The sequence below is a fragment of the Trachinotus anak genome, unplaced genomic scaffold (genome assembly GCF_046630095.1).
Source record: "Trachinotus anak isolate AG129_WGS33_773 ecotype Australia unplaced genomic scaffold, CSIRO_AGI_Tana_v1 ptg000018l, whole genome shotgun sequence".
Classification (NCBI taxonomy): domain Eukaryota; kingdom Metazoa; phylum Chordata; class Actinopteri; order Carangiformes; family Carangidae; genus Trachinotus; species Trachinotus anak.
Window position 1 is genome coordinate 2923408 of NW_027273869.1, and position 22721 is coordinate 2946128.

At 41.4% G+C, this 22721-nt stretch overlaps 1 protein-coding gene across 3 annotated transcripts; it reads right to left on the minus strand.

The window, feature by feature from the left end:
• Window positions 1-1157: 1157 nt before the first annotated feature.
• Window positions 1158-22161, minus strand: ppp6r2a (protein phosphatase 6, regulatory subunit 2a). Of its 3 annotated transcripts, none has more exons than XM_071501895.1 (24): window positions 21723-22159; window positions 17304-17473; window positions 14389-14643; window positions 13296-13482; window positions 13070-13207; window positions 12912-12977; window positions 12670-12782; window positions 11892-12005; window positions 11483-11609; window positions 11050-11202; window positions 10331-10549; window positions 9904-9968; window positions 7884-7999; window positions 7703-7788; window positions 6755-6835; window positions 6516-6613; window positions 6275-6332; window positions 5418-5545; window positions 5188-5312; window positions 4944-5088; window positions 4260-4348; window positions 3918-4110; window positions 3589-3696; window positions 1158-2677 (listed from the first exon to the last, which is right to left on the minus strand). In XM_071501895.1, exons 3-24 carry the CDS (start codon window positions 14613-14615, stop codon window positions 2629-2631), a joined length of 2685 nt encoding a protein of 894 aa, XP_071357996.1. In that variant the 5' UTR covers window positions 14616-14643; window positions 17304-17473; window positions 21723-22159; the 3' UTR covers window positions 1158-2628. The 3 variants fall into 3 exon arrangements, with proteins under 3 accessions (XP_071357996.1, XP_071357998.1, XP_071357997.1); XM_071501897.1 differs by having other exon boundaries at window positions 2339-2677; window positions 3918-4107; window positions 22060-22161; XM_071501896.1 differs by having other exon boundaries at window positions 2339-2677; window positions 3918-4107; window positions 21723-22148.
• Between the last annotated feature and the right edge of the window lie 560 nt (window positions 22162-22721).

Genomic DNA, 22721 nt, shown 5'->3' on the forward strand with positions numbered 1-22721 from the left:
TTAATGATTTTACTGTGCTACAGAAAAACTGACAGAGCTTGAAACTTAGACCTGTACTAACAGATTTTTAGTCACAATGCAACATTAACATTGAAGCTGATATGGTGAAGCTGTTACCTAAATAGCCTTAATCCTGAACGTTCAGTCTCCTCCTAACTCTGACTCTTTAGATGCTAAACTACCCACTAAGCTAATCAGCTAGGTGCTCGTCTGTTGTTTGGTGCTGGGTGTGTAGAGTATGTTGAGCAGTGAGACTGAGCCCGGCAATAAAAGCTCATCCGTTGTAGTGAACACTTTGACCCCTTTGTTAGAAGAAAAAACCTGCTTATTCATGCAATTATTCATCAGCCAATCACGTGGCAGTTATGCACAGCATAAAATGATGCAGATACAGGTCAAAAGCTTCAGTTCATGTTCACATCCAAAAATCAGAATGAGGAAAATAATGTGATCTCAGTGACCCTGACAGGAGAAACTGCTGATCTCCTGGATATGAACACACAGCAGTCTCTGGTTTTTAGTCAGAATGGAGCCAACAACAAACGTGTCAGTGCAGTGTTCCTAATGAAGAGCTGGGTGAAAGCATTTGCTTTGAGGATCTGCAGTTGCAAGAACAGTGAAAGTGCTAAAAAAAAAAAAAAAAAAAAAGAGTAAGCATCATTTGTGCACTGCAACTGATGCAGTGTATATAGTGGATTTGAAGTCTTGGGAAGTTGCCTGGAAGTTTAGAGATTAAAATAAAACCTGAGTAAAAGTTTTGGAAAACGATCAACAGGAACTAACTTTTCACAAGCTGTAGCTGAAAGGGTGAAACACGCAGCAGCTCTGTGATCATCAGGTAGTCGGTCAGATAAACTCCCGCACAGACAGGTGTGCTGTTCAGTGCCTGCCTGCCAGCTCCTGCTGCTCTGTAGCTGACCCTGGCCTCTGACCTCTGACCAGCTCTCCTCTGGATCATGTGGGCGTGTACAGACTGAGACTGACACCTCCCTCACTCCCCTGACAGCTGTGTTGCTCCTGCTGGGGCGGGACAGACGACACCGTCATCAGTCTCATTAATGCCTGAGGTCCAGTGAATGAACAGTACTGAAAACACCTGTAAGCAGCTGGATGTCTGCAAAGATGGAAAGACAACAACCAGACGGGTCAAAGGAAGCTTTTTGGTATTAATGTGGTCAACCAGACGCTTTTAATTTCAATTTTTTTTTTTTTTTTAACAATGATCGTAGAACCTGATCGCTGTCAAATGATTTAAGTAAGTACACCAAAGAGGCCTGGAGCTCTGCAGAACCCAGACCTGTCCTCGTTCCAATCCTGCTGCTCAGAGAGAAATAAAATTAAACTTTTAAAAAAGAGGGAAAAAAAACAAAAACAAAAAAACAAAAAACATACAGCATCACTCTACCAGATGCCACTCTCGCCCTGTGAGTAAGTGCTTGGTGGAGAGAGAGAGAGAGAAAAAAAGGAACAGACAACAATAGTAATCTCAAGATTGCTTGTAAAATTACTTTTAAATGTAGATAATATTTGTATATAGGTAGATAATGTTTGGTTGATTTAAGGGGGATAGCAATAAGAACTTAAAGGTCAATACAATCAGAAGGTCTTAGCTCACTAGCTAGGTCGACAGAGAACCAGTTATACATGCACTACAAAGAAAAAAAACGAAACAAGAAAATTTTAAAATCAGAAACCTCGAGTTGAGATTATATCCAGATTTGTTTGCTCAAAACTATCAAATGAGTTTCCAATACTAGATCGATTCTTTTAAAAAAAAAAAAAAAAAAAACAAGATGCTGAATTTCAATTTTAAATAAAATGGCTAATTGACATTATTGCACATGAGCAAAAGACAGTAATACTATTAGAACTCTGTTCATTGACCCGCCCCTCCTCCTCGGACCCTCCTGAAGCACTTCAAAACATTCAGAAACCTGGTGATGTACGCAAAGAGATGTTTCATCAACAGCAACCAAAGAGAAAAAAAAATGATCGGGGGGGGGCAGATACGACAGCCAGCAGAGATGAGGGTAGAACACTTACATTGTGCTATCATGTACAGTAAATGGCTGCATAAGTGCTTTTTCTTAAGCTCGAAGAAAAAAAAAAAGTTTTCAGAAAACGGTGTTTATTGTTGAGGCATTGTTAAAAGTTAGCCTGTGCTATCCATTCAGGGGTGACGTGTAAAATCCCTAACGGGGGGGTGGGTGGGTGGGGAGGCCCTCCAACAGCTTTGAACAGGTAGGAGAGAAATCTTTCAGGACATAAAAAAATAACGATGATGATGTTACCCCTCGGACTCTGTCGTTCAAAGGTCGCTGCTACATTAAAACCGCACGTCATTATGTGCAACATCGGGAAAAAAAGGCTTTGAAGATGATTCCTCTACACTCCGTTCTGTCTGTTGGTTTTTTTCTCATTTTTCATATATAGATTTTTTTTTGTTTTTTTTTACATGTTCCGCCGCCTCATTATTGGTGTTGATTGGCAGTGTCCAGGTCCAATAACATGGCAGAGTGATTCAGTAAAAACACCGTAGTTGCAGTGAGGTTATTTAGGGGAGTCACTCTGGAGGAGGCTGACGGTCCGCGGCTCCGTCACTGGTGGATCTCTGCGCCGGGGTCTCGCTCAGACCGGTCCGTTGACTGACACTTCTTGGGGGGGTGGCGTTTCCACTCTGTTAGGGCGACAGAGGAAACAATCACATACACAGAGAATCTGAGAGGATGATGTATGTGGGTGTAGCTGGAGGAAAATGCACAATATTCAGGACAAACTCTACCAAGTGTTTGACCTCTGCTGGGTCCTCACAGGGACAGTGACTTTAAACAATCATGCAGCAGCAAACAACTACTTTCTATGTAAAGATATAGTGGAGTAGAGAAACACTGAAGCGATGGAGCTGTGCACTCTGTCCACCTCTGCCATCACAAGTAGCTAAAGCTCAATGTGAGGTCGTTGAGCTGCTTCATGTTACATTTACTGTCACAGAAGCTGACGATCAACTCACAGCCGTGCAAGCTCTGCACATGAAGACAAAGGGTGGATGAAGAAACACGTTAACTATGAGAAAGGTGGTGGTGTTGTGGAGTGACTCAAGTCCAATCTATACTTGTTGCATGTAATTGTTCCATGTGACATAACCTCTGTCCACTCAGGTCCGTGCAGGCGTCTGCTTGTGACCCAGAATCCACGGGTGCGTGGTCTCTACTGCTGTGTGCACACGTCCACAGCTAATGTAGTGTAAACACAACCATATGTGCGTCCACTGTCCACATCTGTACCAGAGGCTCCGCACTCTCCACCCTGTCTCCATGGAGACTAATTTTAATTTGATCATTTTGTTTATTTCCTGATTATCTTCTCAATTGTTGGAGTGATCATCAACAATAACAGTCAACTCAAAACAGTGTTTTAAAATCATCACTGATCACCTTCCAGGATTTTTTAAATTTATTATTTTATTAAACCTTAACTAGAGTTGATTTTTATTTTTACTTTGTTGTGATAATGCAGGAAACTGCATCGATTTCTCTACAATTAGTGACCAATGAGTTCAGTCGAAGGATTTGAGTGGCAGCGACTTACTTCCTGTCAGTCTGTGTGTTAACAGGCGAGTCCTCTGCAGGCGGCTGCTCTGATGTTTTAGGTGGATCTGAGAGAGAGAGTTTCTCCAGAGACACCATACTCTCCTCACTGCAAAACACACACACACACACACACACACACACACACACACACACACACACACACACACACACACACACACACACACACACACACACACACACACACACACACACACACACACACACACACACACACACACACACACACACAGCAGAGTGGGCTGTCAACAGAACAGGATCTCACTACTCAGCATCTGACAGCCAGGCTTTCAGCTTGATGATGCAAACCTTTTGAGGTCAGCTGTCTTGTTGCCAGGGGCGCCAGCTGTGTCCGAGGTGACGGCTGTGGTAGGAGGAGCACCAGCATTTTTGTCATCCTCCTCACTGTCCGACCCCCCGGAGGAGCTGCTGTCTGAGGCCACGAGAGGAGCCTTCCTCCCTTCTCCCGCTGGCCAAGCACCAGGAGAGGCACCAGCATCTGCTGATGTACACACACACAAAAAAACGGACTGAGCACCAGGAGCTTGTTTTGTTACGTTTATTTTTAAATCTTTCACCGACTCTAATTGAGACGGATCAGGATTTAAGTGTCTGTGGAGGCAGGGGGTGCGAGTGCAGGCCAACACTCACCACTCTTCTCGTGGTTCTGTTTGGCTTGTTTATCTGCGTCCCCACTGCCCGAGTCCACGGGAGAGCTGCACCTGGGATTAGTTTCTGTGCTGTAGGAAAAGAGAAATCTGTGTTAACAAGCTGTAAAAACTGGCAACTGTTCCAACAGAGTCTCCATTTCTCTGTAAGCAGCCTCAGGAAGTCTTCAGACCCCTGTACCTTTTTCACTTTTAACTGTATGATGTAAAGATGTACATGCATAAAATTGTAATTTTGTCCAACAATCAGCATCACTACACACCACAGATCTAACTGCTCTGTCATATAGATCATTGTTGATTCTGATTTTTCTATTTATTTGTTTTCCTCCCTGCACATTTGTCACCCCTTAGTTGTGGTGAGGGGCTCGGTATACAGTAAACACTGTTGTCGTCATTGTTGCCATCACTGGTTTCTCCTTTTTTCTTCAATTCTGAAACTTTTTCTTACACTGACCTCTGAGAAAGTCTCTGAGAAAGTGTTGGAACAATCACTTAAATCTAGGAGCTAAAACATGACCTCCTTCTTTTATAGGAGATCATCTGACTGGTAAAACAGTGATGATTGGTTCATCAGTTAAAACTATAAAACGTCAAACGTGCGTTTGTGTTTTTTTAAGGAAACCTTGGAGACCTGCTAATTTGCATCAACAGGTTTGCCCCTCACCCGGAGAAAGGCTGGAACTCTGTGAAGTTGGCCCAGCCTGTTTCCTGTGTCCCTGCTCCACTCCTTGCTGAGCTGTCCCACCCTGCTGGGGGCTGGGATGCTGCAGTCCCTCCAGAGTCCCTGAAATTCGCTGTCCAGCCTGGACCTGCAAAAAAGACAAATAATGAGCACAAAATAAGACAAAGGAGCTTCGAGTGTTGTTTCCAGGCTCTGTTCTGTGAGTGGCTGCTGTGCTCCCATCTACTTGTGTCTGAAGTGTTCTGCTCGGAGTCTTCGTCCTCATCAGATTCAGATCCACGGTCCTGCTCCCTGCCTCCGTTCTCCAAGCTGCTCCTGGAGCTGCCCTCTGAGGTTTGGGAGACCCCAAACCTGGAAGAGAGGAACAATGGAGACAAGTAGAGGAACGATGAGAAAGTTGACAAACTGCACTGAGGGAACCGAAAGCTAGAGAAAGGTTCTCATATAATATTTCACCTTGTTCTGGATTTAGCTTGTGTTGCATAGTTGATCTCCTTCTCCTCCCAAATGTCCTCTTCCTCTTCAGCATCATCAAACTGGCGTATCCTCTCTTTACAGCAGGCTTCAAAAGCAGCCGCGTTGGCCTGTTCACAAACGAGACACCTGAACGTTTGGATTTTGGAAAAATGATGTGGTGGTTCGTTAAATTACTAAGTAGTGCAGTGTTATGAGAAAATCCTTATTCTACGGTGGCCCTGAGAGATCAATGCACTGCAACTAATGAAAACACATGCAAACAGATCAAACACAAGCAAATTCAATACACATCTTCATCAATTTGTCAACGCGTGTGTCGCAAGCACTAAACATAACAACAGTGTTTCTAGCAGACACTACAAAGTGACTTGTAGTTCAATGCTTTGTGACTTTTGAAGTTAAAATCATTGAAGTACAAGTGCACATGGATGTGTCATCCCTGGAAACACTTGTTGTGAGTATTTGCTGCATGTGCTGCATGTTTCCTGAATTTGTTTGTGTTTTATCTGTTTGGGTGTTTTCTGAAGCTGCAGTGAGTTGAGCTTCAGGGCCACCATACTATTCTCCCACAAAGTAAAACAATTATGTTGTCGAATTATTATAGAATGAGACACAAAAAAGTAATATTTATGTTAATTCACTTGCATATTGTAACATGGTCACACTGGAAAAGCCTCTGTAGAGTTGAAGAAAACATAATATAAATGTGCAAATTCAACAGTGTTACCCTGCACAGTGTCGACGGTGTTATCAGCTGTACTGGCAACATTAGCAGTAATAGTCCCAGTAATAATATTACACAATGCTGAGGTAACAAAGCACCTGCAAACACTTACACTATTATCATCAGCATCTAGATTGAAGTTTATTTCGGCAATTCTGTCAAATGTGGCACTGAGGAAAGAGAACAAGGAGAATGTTAAAGTGTTGTTTGTGTGACTGCTGTGGGATAAAGAGTACCACACCTACACTCGAGCATTACAACAAACACGACAGACGTAAACTCAAACAGCATTTCCTGAGAATGAAGAAAAACAAGCTGAGCTGAACTGAGTCAACAAGCTGTGTGAGACTCACTTGATATTTTCATCGTGCTCATTGAACTCCTCATCATTGAACCCAAACTGATCCACAAAATTGGCTGTCATCTGTTGGATCTGATAGTCGGAGAAGGCCTGGGAAGGTCAAAGGGACACTGTTTAACATGAAGTCATTATGGACTGAGGAGGTTGCTACAGATGGATAGAGGCATTACTCTCTTAGTCAATAGTGGTGTGAAATGTCCTTGTGTCTCCATAGTGGTGGGTCCAACCTACCTGCTGGAGAGACAGGTCATTGGGGAAGGGGCTCTCCATGTCATCGTCCTCACTGGACGAGTGCATGTTGTGGGTGCTTACCTGCAGGACACAGTGTGGAGGTTTGGTGTTTAACAGTACATAACCAGTGCTCACCGGTCTTACAAGACATATTTGTACATTACATTGTATTGATAATATGACAGACAAACGCTGCAAAAGTAATATATTATTAGATATTAGAGAACATCAGACAACATTAGATTAGATTGGATTAGATTAATGCTGCCATTCTTTAAAGCTTCCCTGTGGACCTGTCAACCTCTAGTGTCGCTGTGGAGCTGTTTCTACCAGCGGGTCTGTGTCATGCACACGTACGAGGAAGCACAGGCATGCGCACACACTGGTGACGCAATACCACGGCCGTATTAAAGTGCAATACAAGTTCCTGTCAATGGGGTCACACTCCTCCACTGATCTAAAGGTGGCAGTTACACAGCAGGAAGTGCTGCAATGCACCATCAAAGACAAGGAGGAAGTAGACTGCTGGCAAGTCAACATGGACGTAAACAGTGCAGGGTTAAAAATACTTTAAAAGAAATCAGCTTCGCAAATGTTTTATGAGATAGAAAATAGATTCAGCAAGTTCAAGATGACACACACTGAGTGTAAATGTTATTTTTGTTTGTTTACAAGAAAACTCCACCTTTAAATCAGGGCCACTAATGTTAATTAATCAAAAACACTTCTGACTTTTGTTGCATATATTTTTGGATTTATTAAAGGACAGGTCTAATTTATGGAGGAGCTGGTAACGGCTGCTCTGACAGTTTGCAGGTCCTGCTCTGAGTGACTGCTGCTCTGAACAAGGCTGGCTTAAACTGGGAGAGAAGAAGAAGAAATGAGAGGAAGTTAAAAGAAAGCTATTTATTCAGAATTAAAAAAGAGTACGACTGAATGATAACTCACCAGCTCTACCGTGTTCCTCCTGTTAGTCTCTCTCAGGGTCTCGTCCACAAAGCTCTCCCAGCGACCTCTGCAGTCCTCTGGCAGCTCTGTGAGTGAACCACAGCGGGATATTAACTGTTAGTGAATCTTCAGCTAAGCAGATAACTTCTCCGGCATCAGGCCTCCTGCAGTGCTTGGTTACCTTTGATGAGGTCAGTGATCTGGGACTGTACTGGTCCTTTCTCCAGGTTCTGGACCACCATGTTGGCAATTCTGGTCAGATGACCCATGTTGCCTCTCCTGGTGCCACCCTCAGCCCTGAGATTCACAGATACACTTAGGATTACCTTCAACACAGTAACTCTACTGCAACAACACAATCTCACACTGTCACCACACATCTGTGCTGCACTAACACTGCAAAGCACAGAAAGGCAGCAAGTTAACATTTTTACCTTTGACGTGCATAATCGGTAGGTAACTACAACACATATCAACAGGGCTCCACAGTGCAAACATTTCCCTTGTGTTTGCAACTAAAAATAGATGTGTGCAAACTAAAATATATTTAGGAGCACCATGTGCAATTAAAAGTACAAAGTTCAGTACAAGCAGCTTCTTAGGTTGATTAAAAAAACACTGATAATAGCACAGTCAATTTGTTGATTAATGTCTGTTGGAAAAATAAAATCAGGTGCGGTCCCACTGTGGACCACTGGCTGAGCTGAAAGCAGGAGAGATGACCTGTCCTGCTGCATAAGACTTTTGGCAGATGACAGTGAAATGTTCGTTGGCTGCAGCTGTGACTGACACTGAGGCTACATCCAAACTACTACTTTTTCTTTTGCTATGTTTTCACATAGCGTCCACACTGCTCTAGGAGTTTTCGAGCCTCTAAAACCGAGACTTTTGGGGGCACCTCGGTGGCTCACCTGGTAGAGCGCATACCATTAAGGCAGCGGCCCTGGGTTCAAATCCGACCCGCAGCCCTTTGCTACATGTCATCCACTCTCTCTCCCTGACTTTCCTGTCACTCTCTCACTGACCTATCCAATAAAGGCATTAAAAAGGCCAAAAAAAAATAACTTTGACCTTTGGAAACGCTGCTGGACCCGTTTTAGTTTGAAAACATCAGGGTTGTGTTGTAGTCTGGACGAGCAGAAAGTGAGACCTTTGGAAACGATGATGTAGACACCCACAGTCACTCCCTGATTGTCTCTTATCAGCCTCAACTACCGGTGGTGAAAACAACATGGATAATAAACTACCAGTGTAACTGACCTTGTTGTCTTTGCAGCAGCTGTTGTTCAGTTCAATTCTGCATTTTAACTCTACAACTGTCTTTGCTGTTTCCTCATTTGTAGTATTTTATGCAACTTATCAACTTCAGAATAGACAATCTGCTTCCTGTTAACACCGGCTCGCACATGCTCAGTGTACATCTATAGTCATGTGAGTGTTAGTATGGACGGAGATCTTTTCTGATATGGAGCTAAAACGATCGTCTAGACAGAGATTGTTTTAGTTTTAAAATGAAGACGAATTTGTGAGGACGTAGCTTGAGGTTGGAAAGATTCACTGAGGTTCACTGAGCTCTGACGCTAATAATCATTAGCAGAAAACATCAATTGCTGCTTCTCATCTTAGCGTCACTGTCAGTGGTTCGTCATATCAGACGTGACTAATTAAGGTTAATCCTGTCAGTAACTTGAAGTTAGGCCTAAAATAAATTTGGCTGTTGTGGGTCTGCGACTCTCAACACGCTGCTGTTAGCACTTGTCAAAGACAGTTTGTGAGGGAGAAAGCTCCACTCTGTAACACCACTGTACAACCAGTGTTTCTTTCATTCATACAGAGTGAGACATCGTCTTTCCCATCATATCACTGTTAGGCAAACTGAAATTTCTTTCATATCATATCAGTAACTTAAGCTTATAGACAATATTTTTTTAACCATGACCTTCAGTATCATTAATTTTGCATGTTAATGTCTCCTTGTAGCTCTTTATTGGAGAAAAACATCTGATATCTTTTCATTGCACCCCTTATGTTCTTTATGCACAATTAAATGTCTCAACCTAGGAGCAAAAAAATCTGAGTGTAGAGCTGATCAATAATACACATAACTATCACATACATACCAATACATATTCAATATAACAACAAAATGCATTTGCACAGCAATAATATAGTGGTAGGAAAAGTGCTATTTTAAGACTTACTGTATTCTATCATTTTCCTCCCAGGCGTCAAGGATTCTCTGTACCAGTCGACACTTCTGGAAAAGCTGAAGGTTCAACAACAGAAACTTAGAATGAATATGAGTGTGGAAATTATTGAGAAAAGCCATGAAAATCTAGCCACAGATAAAGAAAACAGTCGGGCTGTCCTCAGTCAGGATTTCTGGGGAGAGCACCAGAGCTGAGAGTGTCAGAGCAGCAAACACACAAGTGGTGCTGCCCGGCATATGGCTACCCTCTCTCTCCACCGGGTGGAAGTAGAGACGGGTGTCTCTACTTCCATCACAGTGAGCTCAGTTTGTAAAGTTTACAGCTGCCACACTCTGGGTCTTCTCTTATCTGACTGATACGTCGCAGCCCTGGTTGTAATGTGATTTTCTCAGGGAACAGAGCTTTTTAAGCCACCTACATGTGCCACGAGGGCATTGTGGATGGAGGTCTGTGGGTCAATGGTCCTGCCTGTCTCCACTGCCTGCACCTCAGGGTTTGATGCTGCAGGCTTCCCATCGTGGTTCTGGAGGCCTGGGCTGGGCCGCTCCTCTGAGGAAGGGTGGTTCAGGATAGCCGCCACACATAGCTCCACTTGGAAGTGCAAAAAATTATTCCAGGAGTATTTGAAGAATAGATCCTGTTCGGAGAGAGGAAGATGTAAAGCAAAGTCACTGACAGAACATCTTCAAACAGTACATGCCTTAACAACATGCAGTTAACATGCACCAGTACTACATCTCCTTTTCTAAACATTTTTGAAAATTACTGCAACACTACATGGTTCTGTGCCCCTCTGTCACAGTTATTAAAGGAATCATGGTGGTAGTCTCTGAACCAGAAACTCTCCACTGCCCCAATGAGGCAACAGTGGAGCATTTGAATCCACTGTCTGCTGAGCAACATATAAATGACCCTGCTCCAAAGAGGTCACACCCACTGCCCTTTGCTCAGGGGCTGTGATAAGGTAATCAGTGGCTCCCTGCCTCATGACCAACCTTGTGCAAATCTGATGCAACGTTTGCAGACTTACAAACAACCCTCCTCTAAAACAGCTACTGAAAATGTATGAGAGCTCGAACACGTCGCTACGTGAGCTACAGAATTTCAATGTCCAGAGTCAAGCCAGGCTTAGCCTACCAGTAGTAGGTCCATGGTGGCAAGATTACAGAGCTCCTGACAGATACTGGGGGCATTGGTCTGCAGCAGGGCGGCCACCAGCCGGGCCACATGAAGGCGGGCGTTCCCCAGTGGCTGCTCTAGAACGCCAACGGTCGTCAATATTGCACTTTTCTGATGGGAAAAGAAAAGTTCATCAGCTAGTTTTATCACAAAATGTTGTTTTGATACTGATACACAAAACAGACCAATCTTACAACTGTACCACATAGAGGAAGACAAGGCTGTGTGACAGTGTGTACTGTCAGTTCACCATCAGCTACTGCACTATTTACTGTACTGAGTACTCATATAATGATGTAGTGATGACTTCTGAGATGTCCTAGTGTGTGTGGGTGTGATCCCATAGCCAGATGGTCTCCAGCTTTAAGAATTAATTGTGCTTTGGCTTTACCTTGGGGGGGTCCAGAAGAAGCTGCTGGAAGTCCTTTAAATGGGGCTCAATGGCATTTAAAATACTGCTGTTGACAGTGTAAGACCTTTCATAACCCTGAGAATACAGATCCATCAGCCCTTCCAGCCTGGGAGACACAAGCAGACAGAAACATCACATTCCATTACATTATACTACCCACAGAGTGTCTGTGTCTGTATACATATATATATACACTATACACCTGCTGTATATAAGCAGAGGGAAACATTTCCTCTATATTCATGATACCTCACAGCAGTAAATAAAATCTGATTTTAATTACATCTGCTCAGAAGACCTGGGAGGACCAGAACCCAGAGAAACCAAAATCACCTGAGCTCCAACAACATTTACAATTAAGAACTCAACAGGAAATACTTGGACTCACCCAGACCTCCTGGTCTCCAGTAAGGTAAGTAGCACTTGAGTTCCATTAACGATGGAGGCCTCGCTCCTCTCCCCCTCAAACAGGTTCTTGAGGAGCCCCGCCACACTCTCCTGCCTGAAAGGTTCACAGGTTTATGCTGTAACAACTAAAAGTTTGATGATGGTGACATGGTCTGTTGAAACAAACAAACCAAGTCTCCCATTAGTCTGCTATTTACAGTGAGGTCCAAATGTCAGAGACCACTTTCCCAAACACTTGAAGAGACCTCAGACTTTTGGACCTCACTGTTTGACACTGATAGAAATTCATGGTTGAGATGTTGCAGGTCAAGTCTAGCCATGTCAGACAACAACAAAACTGTTGTCAAACAGGCTTTGTCTGTTTTTCTCCACTCCAGCTGGGGTAATTTGCACGTCAGGAATCAGCTTGTTTACAATCTAAACCCAACCTGTCTCAAAGCAATCAGCTTCTTCACCAAGTCTTCAAAGTCCAAGACCTCAAACTGGTCCAAAGGAGAAATGAGCATTAACAGAACCTACCAGTCATGCGACACAATTTATCAACATCAGATGATTTAGCTGGTTTGCCCAACAAACAAAACCAATCTGGTGCCATTTTGAAATGTTGTTTCTAATGTACCATGTCCAGGTATATGACAGATGTTTCAGTACGCACTCATTCCAAACACACTTTGATTATTTGTAGCTAAAAAACATTGGACAGGTCAGATTCATTTTTTTTCTCTACAAACATTAACAGTAAGGCACTGTAAACTTACGACTCTAGTACGGCCAATAGTGGGTCAGCCTCCACATTCTCCTGCATCTGATTGGCCTGGTCTCGACTAAGGCGGATGATGTCACAAAGCGTCTGGGACGCATTTGATTGTCTCTGAAAGGCAAACAGTTTAATTATTTTCATCTAAATTAACAGATGGCTCCTTTAAGTTTTGTTCCTCTTATAAAAAGAATATCATAAAAACTCAGTGACTAGTCAACTCCCAGCAGGCTTAACACTCACCTCCTCATCTTTACCAGTATGGATGAGCTCTGTGAGTCTCTGTACCAACTTCTCCTCATTCAGCCACTGGGATGAGAAAAACCAGAAACTGCATTACATACTTTTAATTCTTAAACGTTCACTCAGTGGAGGTGCACAAAGGTGTTCAGATCTCTTACATGGAGGACCTCCTGCCTCAAGGGGGCAGGCTCCACACAACTGATGAGGCGAAGCAGCAGGTCCATCATGGCAGAGGCATCAATATGTTTCAGCACCAGACCAATGAAGCCCTCCTTTTTCTTTAGAAAGGTAATCACCTGGAAAAATAAAAAGTGCTTTAGTTTCAGTCAGTTTTATGAGTGGACCCTGGATTAACGGTGCAGGTCATGATCTTTTTCACTGTACCTGTTCGGTCTTCCTGGCAATGAGATTGCCGATGGTTTTGCTGAAAAAGCTGGCCAGTAACGGGTTGAGAGGAGGGTCCTGCTCCAAGAAGTGGTAGAGCATCTCGAGGAGAGACTCGTCCCCACCCAGCTTATCATTTATAATGGACACATCTGATGTCAGGAGCTCACAAGCAATGTTGGGAAATCTTTAAAGAAAACACAGAATGGCAATGAGAAGGAGTCGTGGTGCAACTGATGATGTTGAAGTGGCAGTTCTGAAATGTTTTCTGATTATCTGCGCTTTGATCTGTCTGAAAGAGGTGAAATCAAATTTTTTTTGCTGCTGATATTGATACCGATAATCTATGAGTGAGACCAGCCGATCTACAGCTGACACCGGTAATTTTTTGTGTTTTGTTATAGCAGCTGGTTCAGCAGCTGGTCAGTCTGCTTATCTTTGTCGTGTACTGGGACCTCCAACAGGCAGCAGCGTAGCCTGATAAAAGGACCTCAAAAACTCATCCTTATTCAGTCAACAACATGTTTTGACTTTGTTCAACAGAGCAGTACAAAAACACATAAATACATGTGTAATAAAAGAGAACCAAACTACTAAATTGCACAATTCTTTCATCTGACATGATAACCTGATTATTACGCTATTGCACACTTTAACAAGACACACACATTTTAAATTGCACAACTGTCATCTAAAGTCTGACCTCTCTTACTTTCTTTCATGCAAAGTCATCAATTACATCATCACATGAAATGTGCCCAGCAATTACATGGTTAACACTGATACTGTACAGAGACAGAAGTGCAACAAGAGGCCTCCCTTGGCCCACGGCCCAGTACACTACACACACAGTGCTTCACTCAGCTGCAGACACCTGAGTATTAAACAACATCAGTTTTAAGGTGATCTGTGATTTGAAAGAGTAATACCAATCTACTGATCAAGTATGTTTAATGAAAATCAGCCAATAATGAGCCAATCATGGCCAATCAATCGGGGCATCCCTAATATGTGATAAACTGTATTTTTCACCATGCACATCAGCACCCTGAAATTCATCACTTTTGCGTCAGTAATCAATGCAGGGACTGACTTAAAGCGGCTGCGCTCCTCCAGGTCAGCAGGCGGCTCTGTGGTGATGAGGCTGACCAGCTCCTGCATGCAGTGGTCCTGGGAGAGGAAGAGCAGCAATCGACGGTTTTGGGCCTTGCACTCCTGGAGGACGTCATCCTCCTCCATCAGTTCTCTCAGCGTCACGTCCTCCCTGTCCAGCAGCTGGTCAATGTGGGAGGTGGTGTGCAGGTCAAACTTCCAAAACATGGTTGCCGCTGGGACGGGGGACACAGCCCTGGGTCATAGGACAGCACAGCGTGAGGAGGGAAGGATGGTAATGAAAAGAAAGGGATGAGGAAGTGAAGAACGAACAGGTAGTTGGGGAAGGAAGCAGAGAGAAACTGATGTAAACACAGATGTAAACTTGTCGATTACACCCACATTACCATTCTGATTCTGATAATGCATGGTCAAATTAAGATGTGAAGCATCCAAACTTATGCTGAAATAATACAGAGCATTTTAGCCATCGACAGATGAAATTAAGACTGAGGAATCCGCAATGCTGTAGCAAACCATTCCCGTCTTTGATGGTCTCAGACTTTTAGAGCCCACTGGATTTACCAGTTTCATCAGGCAGGATGAATATAACGTGATTAACATTAACAGCTCATTAGCTGCCTTCCACTGATACACCATGGCATTAGCTAGCTTTGTGGCTATCTCAGAAAACAAAAAAAAAAATCCTTACATAAGCATCGTGTGTTTTAAACTAAAAAATGACAAAGGAGAAAATTATGTTATATTTATGCATTAGAACTGTCTCGGGTTTGTCAACAGCATATACCTCCAACACTCAAGGACTCTGCTCACAGCTGCTGTGGCTGTGAAGTGGTCAGCTGAGCTGTGACTTCAGTCAGATCACAGGGATTAGTCCATTCCGTCACAGTGCTCTCTGGTGGACAAACTATGAAACAGCTGCACTGGTAATAAAACAGCTCTTAAGCACCTTAGTACTTATTAACCGTTATAAACTGATTACTTCTTCACCAGATCAGTGGAAAGTGTCATTTTTTTGTTCCACTGATAACATAATTCTTTCTGAACATGGTCCTGTCTTTCTTGAGTTGGCCTGCAATGCAGATTGGCAACCAATTCATAATAATCTTTTCAAAGATCAATAATGTAACTAACTGACCTGACATTTCCCCCAATATTCATTTGAAAACAGCTAAGAACTATTTCAGGGTGTGGTTATTACTTATGTTGCCAATAGTAGGAAGAAGGTGGCACACAGAGTAAGCGCAGTTGAATGGCTTTCAGAAAGAACACAGTCTTCATCCTTCTGATGATTTGCCGGCTAGAATAACTTCTGTTAGGGCCTTGAAGCAGTTCTTAAGAAAAATCACTTATGTATCCTAAACAAAGTCTCTACAACTTTAGAAAAGCGTAAAGCATTGAAGACATTAACTTTACTTTTAAGACATTTTATGAGAAGCTATGTAGATGCTGCCCTGCTTCCCCAATCTCCCCAAAATTATTTGCACCTGCAATAAAAGCCCCTGGTACAAGCCATCATGAGAAACGCTACAGTGGCAAACATAGATCTAGGATCAAGAAATCACAACATTTCAATATATGCAGATGATATATTGCTGTATGTGTGTATGTGGTATGATCTCTCCTCTCACCTCTTTTTTCAGAACCCTGATTTACCACCTGATCTTGAAACCAAATCCTTCTCTCTTTAGGCAGATAATGGGATGAATCTAGCTTTGAATAAAGAATACTGTACTGACCTTTAATCATTTTACAGTTAAGATTAATTTATCTGGCTCCCAATTATTTAGATTAATACAGGCAAAAGGTTTTGTCTCATGTAACCTGTGAGTGTGAGTGTGTGAGAGTGCTATCAAAGTCACTGAAAGAGGACTTGAAAGAGGATGTGAGCTCTTCATGAGATGACAGTAACTAGAATACTATGAGGTCAGAGCTAGCTGGTTACTGAAGTACCACTAGAGACACTGACATATGCTGCTGGAATGAGTTCTGAAACCAACCAAACAATTTAGCATTTTTGCAGTTCCGGTTACCTTGTCCCGAAATCAATGTTGTTGTTTTTTTTTACTGGTTTTTGGTTAGATAACTGAAATAAGGTTTCTAGTTAACAATTTTATTCTTTGACATTAAATACATCAGTAAATACCCACTTTTTTAGGCTTTTAAGTGTCCTAAAAAAAGCATTTGCTAACAAGTAGCTAAATGAGACTACAGAGATAAACATCATCACACCAAACACAAAAATGATCTACTCACCAGTCCAGCCTCATTGTGTCACTCTTACTAACACTGTAAGAGGAAAGGCTTTTGTAGAAGAGCTCAGAGCTAAATCAAACTACAAGTTAGAAGTTTTGTGGTATTGATGTTTTAGTCATGTGGCCGTGGTGTTGTTGGTTTACAGACTATCATTAGCTTTTTACTTCTGGTGATTGTATTTGGGCTTCAAAAATCAAAGTGATATTCCTTTGTGAAGATCATCTCATTGAAAAAAAACATGTAAGTATCATAAACTTTCATTCGTCAGAACTTGTTTTCTGCAGCACTTTTTTGTCAAGGGAACCTACAAAAATACGTCCTCCCTCAACGCTCTATATAATTTAAAATAATACACTGTTTTAGTGTAGAGTGAAGCACAATCAAATAAGTCCCCAATTGTCAAAAACCTAATGCATATATGCATAGTATATTTGGGTGTCATTATACATTTGGTTAGAGGTTCTTCCTCAACGGAATGAAGTTGTAAATTTGGCATTAAACGTATCTATAGGCAACTTAAACACAGCTTAAACAAAATATTATGTTGTTTACAATGAAAACAATTGTTGGATTATTGTGGTCCAAGTAAATGTGGTCATAGTCTATACATAACAAAAAGACAAAAGTGCTCACACATACCAGTGGATGAAATGTGGATATCTTTAATCAGACCTTCCCCACGGGCAGGCAGGCATTTGTGTTTGTGCAGACAACAGAGAGTGTGGCGAGGCCTGGCATTTATCAGCATGGGTCTCCTCTTAAAACGCAGGCCTCTTTAGGAGATGAGACACTGAGACACTCACCATAACCTGCACAGCACAGAAGAAGAAATGTTATCAAACCATTCAGACAAGATTTCAGATATGAACAATTACTTTATGTGAATGTATACATGGAAAGGTGAAGTTTGGTTGTCCTCATGATGTCCGCTCAAAGTTGGTGACATGCAGTACTGTGCAAACGCTTTATGCACTTCAAATGTTTAGATTCTTATCCATCACACAATATCACCAGGGAGGCATCTAATCGCTCCCAAATTCATTCTGCAGCACGACGAGTTGCAACATGACCTGTTTGAGTTAATTTACCTTACCTGACATTACATGTCCTGAGATGTGACAACTGTGCACACACAGATCACGATGCTGAAACAACCCACTGTCCAGCCCTAGATAGTTGCATCATTAAATTTGTTAAAAATCCTAACAACACCAATCCCTAGTTCTGATATTCTTATTAGCAAAGCTCTCAACGTTCAGGAAGGGAATTCTCATTTATTAACCGCTGCTGATCATTGCTTTCACCGGTGAAAATGAAGTGCTATCAAACCCCAACCCTAGTTTCAAAAGCCTAAAATGAATAAGACTGCATGCTGTTTGAAAGAGGATGCATCTGTGAAGCACAATGCATCGTGGTGCTTTGTTAGGTCCCAAGTACATGTTATGTTTAAAATTCTTTAGTAATCTCCTAGTTTATCCCTGTGTCGATGTATACTGTATGTTTAATATTTCAAAAAAAGAGATAAAAAAAGAAAAGAAAAAAGAACTGAGCCTGTTTTTTTTTTTTTAATTCCTGGGCACCAATATCCCTAAAAATAAATAAAATAAAGTGTAGAGCCCTGTGAAGCTGTCTTCACTTTATCTGAAGTGCTTTCAAATTTTATATAATACTGTACCCCACGGGCATCATGGATATACATTGTATACCTGTTTGTTCCTCTTTGAGGTTTCTTGTTTGGAGTCTTCTCTTCTACTTTTTCAATGTAATAGCTTAAAGCTAATGTCCACTGGCAGTGATGTAAAGTAATATCATGAAGGGTAAAATGTGGATTTAACTATTGGTATAAGTTTATCTATTTATTTGCATGTTGTATTTGATGTATAACTCAATGCAAAGCATGTTAAAATCTATGCATTCATTCCAATTAGACTCTCAACACATGCAACCCACTGCAAACATATTAAAAATAAATCTGTTGGTAATGACACTGATGTTACAGAAGAATGTAAATTATAGTATAGTCAAATTTACAGACTGTAGGTTTCAGTTTAATAAATAACACATGGAATCTACTGCTTCCATGTGTTAACACGCTGTTGGTTTTATAAAGATGAAGAATGTCCTCATTTTTAATGCACTAGTATCAACTATATAAAGTCCAATCTATTGTTCTGCTCTTCCGCAACATTTTGCAAGTGCCCCACACATCTGTGCTGTTGCTATGATCCTGTATTTGAACTATAGTAATTTGTTCACGCCAGGGTTAAAGAGGTTGTCAAATCCTGTCTCAAGTTTGGTGCCTCAGCAAATCCAAACTGATACTCCTCTCCACACAGATAGTGTACTAAGTGTTGAAAGTAAGTAAAGTTGTTATGCAAGCTATGTCTAAATGTAGTGTAAAAAAAAAGATATCAAAGGAAAAACAACAGTTCACACATCTAAGACTTTTCATGTTATAATATGCAATGGTTAAACATGCAAATCATGTCATAGATTTAAATATTTAATTCAATATCAGTGTGGTGTCAGTTTAAATAAAATGCAAACACTTCTATCTACAATCTAGCCTAGGTTATTTAAAACAACATTTGAGGAGCTTACAGTTCTACAGGCTATTGTTGAGAACATAAGACTGATTGAGGACACACACATTTTAAAATGCTGTGTTGTCTTTCAGGTGACAACAACAACCTAAAGAGCTCACATTACAATGTGCATGCATGTATTAACTTAATACAATGGGAATACTGACTAGGATGTCAGAAGGTCGTACAAGTGAAGACAATAGCCTGTGAAAATGCATTAAGCTACAGGCACATATTATGAAGTTTACCTGAGATGTAAATTTGACTGTACTGTATCAATTTGTAGGCATGGAAATGAAAGATTATGGGCGGTTAATGACAGAATGACAAGCAAAAAAAAACAAAAAAAAAACCTACCACTACCCCTATACCTGGACAACTGCTGCAACTGCAGAACGAGATTTGGTCAACATCTCCCTCTCATGTTTCATTGCACCATAATTAAGGTTTTTAAATGCAGACTATCAGATTATAGTAAATGGAGGATGTACCTTGAATGATGGAGAACAAGTATTTGATGCTTTGGTGACTAAGCAAGTACATTTCGTTTGTTTCATCTCATGTGGTTACTGTGGCAGCTACTCTGGACAACTGAATACACCAGTAGTGACAAAAAAACATTTACGTCTGCTGGCTTTGTATAACCTAACAAACTTCTCTGAGCAACATGCTATCAACTGTTGATCATGGAAGTAAAGCTCTGAGAGGAAATCAAAGTGCTTCCTCCTTTTTCTTTTCCCTTTTTCCCGAGGAGGACCCTTCCTTGCACATGCAGCAGCAGCAGCGTCCATCTGGCATACATTTACAGAGTACACAAGTGCAGTAATAACCCTGGTGAACGCTCCCTGTGGACACTGAGCAGGGAAGCAAATGCTTGACTTTACATCTAAAATAGAACCCGCCAGAGGCAATCTCAACAAAAACAGTCTACTGGCACATATAACAAACGATGAAAAGAGGAACAATGGCACACATAAAGGGCATACATGTAGATGTTGTTAGTCAACAATAGTCTGTAATTAGGCAAGGTAAACCCCAGCTAAATCAAAGTAAAAGGGATTTCCACCTTCATTTTGCATGAAGTCCCCTTTACATGCTGACTGTAAATAAAGATGCAACTGGTGGCAACTGGATGTTTATCATCTTGTTCTAGATACTTAGTGGCATGTGCTAGCAAATGATCAACCAATCTGCAATAGTGCACTTCAGAGGACAAACAAAAGCTACAGTTTTAGTCAGCCTGTTGCTGCTTACTTGCACTTATGTGCGCTGAAGTTGTAAAATTAGATGAACAGACCTGTAGCTAATGCTTCACACAGAGACTATGATCCCAAAATACTGAAAGAGCTCTTTATGAGAATAGAGGCCAGTTATTTTACTTGTGCTTTGTAATACTGCTTCACAAATGTAAGGGGTTCCCAATGCTTCATCAAATCACATCACTGATTATCTTTGGGTTTGTTAGCTGTCAAACAAAATAAGCCAGGGCTTCAGGCTTCTTTGATGACTTGAGTGGGACATTGCCATAATTTCCTTATAAATCCCAGCAAATGATACAACTTAATCTACAAAGACAGATCAATCAATAATTTAAAAAAAATATTCATTTGCTTGCCGAGACTGTCTAACAATGAGAGACAGACTGGTCTGTAGCTAAAGAAATGTAAACTGAGATGCCTTAGCCTTGGCATGAAGTGCACATCAACTGACTTGTGGTACGAGCTCAGATTTCTGTTTACTTCAACTCCAGTGGAGGCACCACTACCAGAGATTTAAGATTTAAGATTTAAAAAACTACTGAGATTAACGTTACAGTAATTGCAGTCCTCTCGGTTAATTACATTCCACAGCTGTCGTATAAACACGAAGTCTCCTTCTTTTTTTATCCATCGGTAACTAGCGTCCAAATTAACCTAGACGGTGTGTGCTTGGTTTAGGTAACTCAGCAGGGCTTCGTTGTTGCTGGCCTCAGCCAAATCCGAATGGCTGCACTCAACAAGACAACTAATACAGCTCGATAGTTAACTACTAAATAATAACGGGAACGTATGCAGATATGTAGTTTTATTAGTAGGAAAAGGATTTACGTTAATATTGATGGCACTCAACCACTACTGGTATACCTAACTTAGTAACTATGTTACGCTAACTAGAGTTAACTAATCAAACAAATAAACAGTTTCCTTTGGCACCTTTAGCTGATTAGCCAACATCGGATTCTTAACCAACGTTATTAGGCGATTGTTAGGCACTAACTTACAGAATTAGATTCAGTTTAGACAACGTTCACGTTAGTTCCTCCTTTGCTCTGATTAGCACGTAAGCTAATTAGCCACTAACAGTTAACGTGTACTGAGCTGAGATAGCCAACTTAAATAGCTCTCCAACTTAGGTTCAACTTTGTCGATGCAGCAGCAGAGTAAACGTTCGCGAGTTGCTCAAACTCAAGACGATCTTTTCGTCCAAAACTTACCTTTGATTGAAAGTCCGCTGCTATTCCTCCCGTCTGTATTAGATTGTTGGTGGAGTTTTGCGTCAAGCAATCAGCTATGAAGTCACTAGCTATCCAGCTAACTATTAGCTGTATGTGTTAGCTAACATACATTAGCCTGTGAGCGAATAGTGATTTGTTTTGAAGAAGGGGTCAGTCTGCGACAACACTGGCTACTGTTAGCTAGCTCAACTTAGCTAACGTTAGCCAAATGTTGCTTTGAAGTCTATCAAATAAAGAGTTCTCCACCGTTAATGGCTACCTGACATTAATAGCAATGCCTGTTATTTCAGATAAAGAGTGTATGATTCGTACTCACGCACAAAGTAATTCAAACGCGGTGCTAACTTTAGCATGCAAGGCAGGAAAAACTCAGTCATATTTTTCGAATCAAAATGGCGACATGGTTACGAGAGCGCGCAGTAGACCTACAACGGGGACGTGCACCGACTTCAGACAGTGTACTGAATGACGCGACAGTCGACGCTGTTACATCCATGTAAACCAAACTTCAAGTTGTAAGTCCAAACTTTATGGTATTTTAACTATAAGTGTTGTATTTTAATTATACAACATAACACTTACACATGTGATGGAGTTCTAAAGTGTGTTATGGGGACATTAAACACCCATTTATGTTGATGAAAACAGTCAGCCACAGGGATTTTACTTTAGTACCCTGACCTTTGTGCCCCTCATCCACATCCCATTGATCACTGCTGTGATATGAGCCGATCAATTTCAACTATGTCAAAGTTGACGTTAGATATAGTTACTCAAACTCATAATGATAATTTCCTCCAAAAATACTTTGAAAGTCTGTACATCTAGTACTCTTGCTGTCCTACTTTCTATTTTCAAGTGTAAACAAATTTATAGCAAAAATACCAGATAAATTGTGTGTGTATGTAATGTGTGTATTTTGTGTAAATGCAAGAGGTTTAAGTTTAAATTTTGATTTATTTCTTTTTTAGATATTTT

What these genes read in the sequence shown, in the direction of transcription:
- ppp6r2a (XM_071501895.1), bottom strand. Translation starts at nt 14,615, where the DNA reads ATGTTTTGGAAGTTTGACCTGCACACCACCTCCCACATTGACCAGCTG. An exon ending in ATACTGGTAAAGATGAGGAG is followed by an intron (nt 12,783 to 12,911) that starts GTGAGTGTTAAG and finishes TTTGCCTTTCAG; the next exon opens with AGACAATCAAATGCGTCCCA. An exon ending in TTCTTCTGGACCCCCCCAAG is followed by an intron (nt 11,203 to 11,482) that starts GTAAAGCCAAAG and finishes TTTTCCCATCAG; the next exon opens with AAAAGTGCAATATTGACGAC.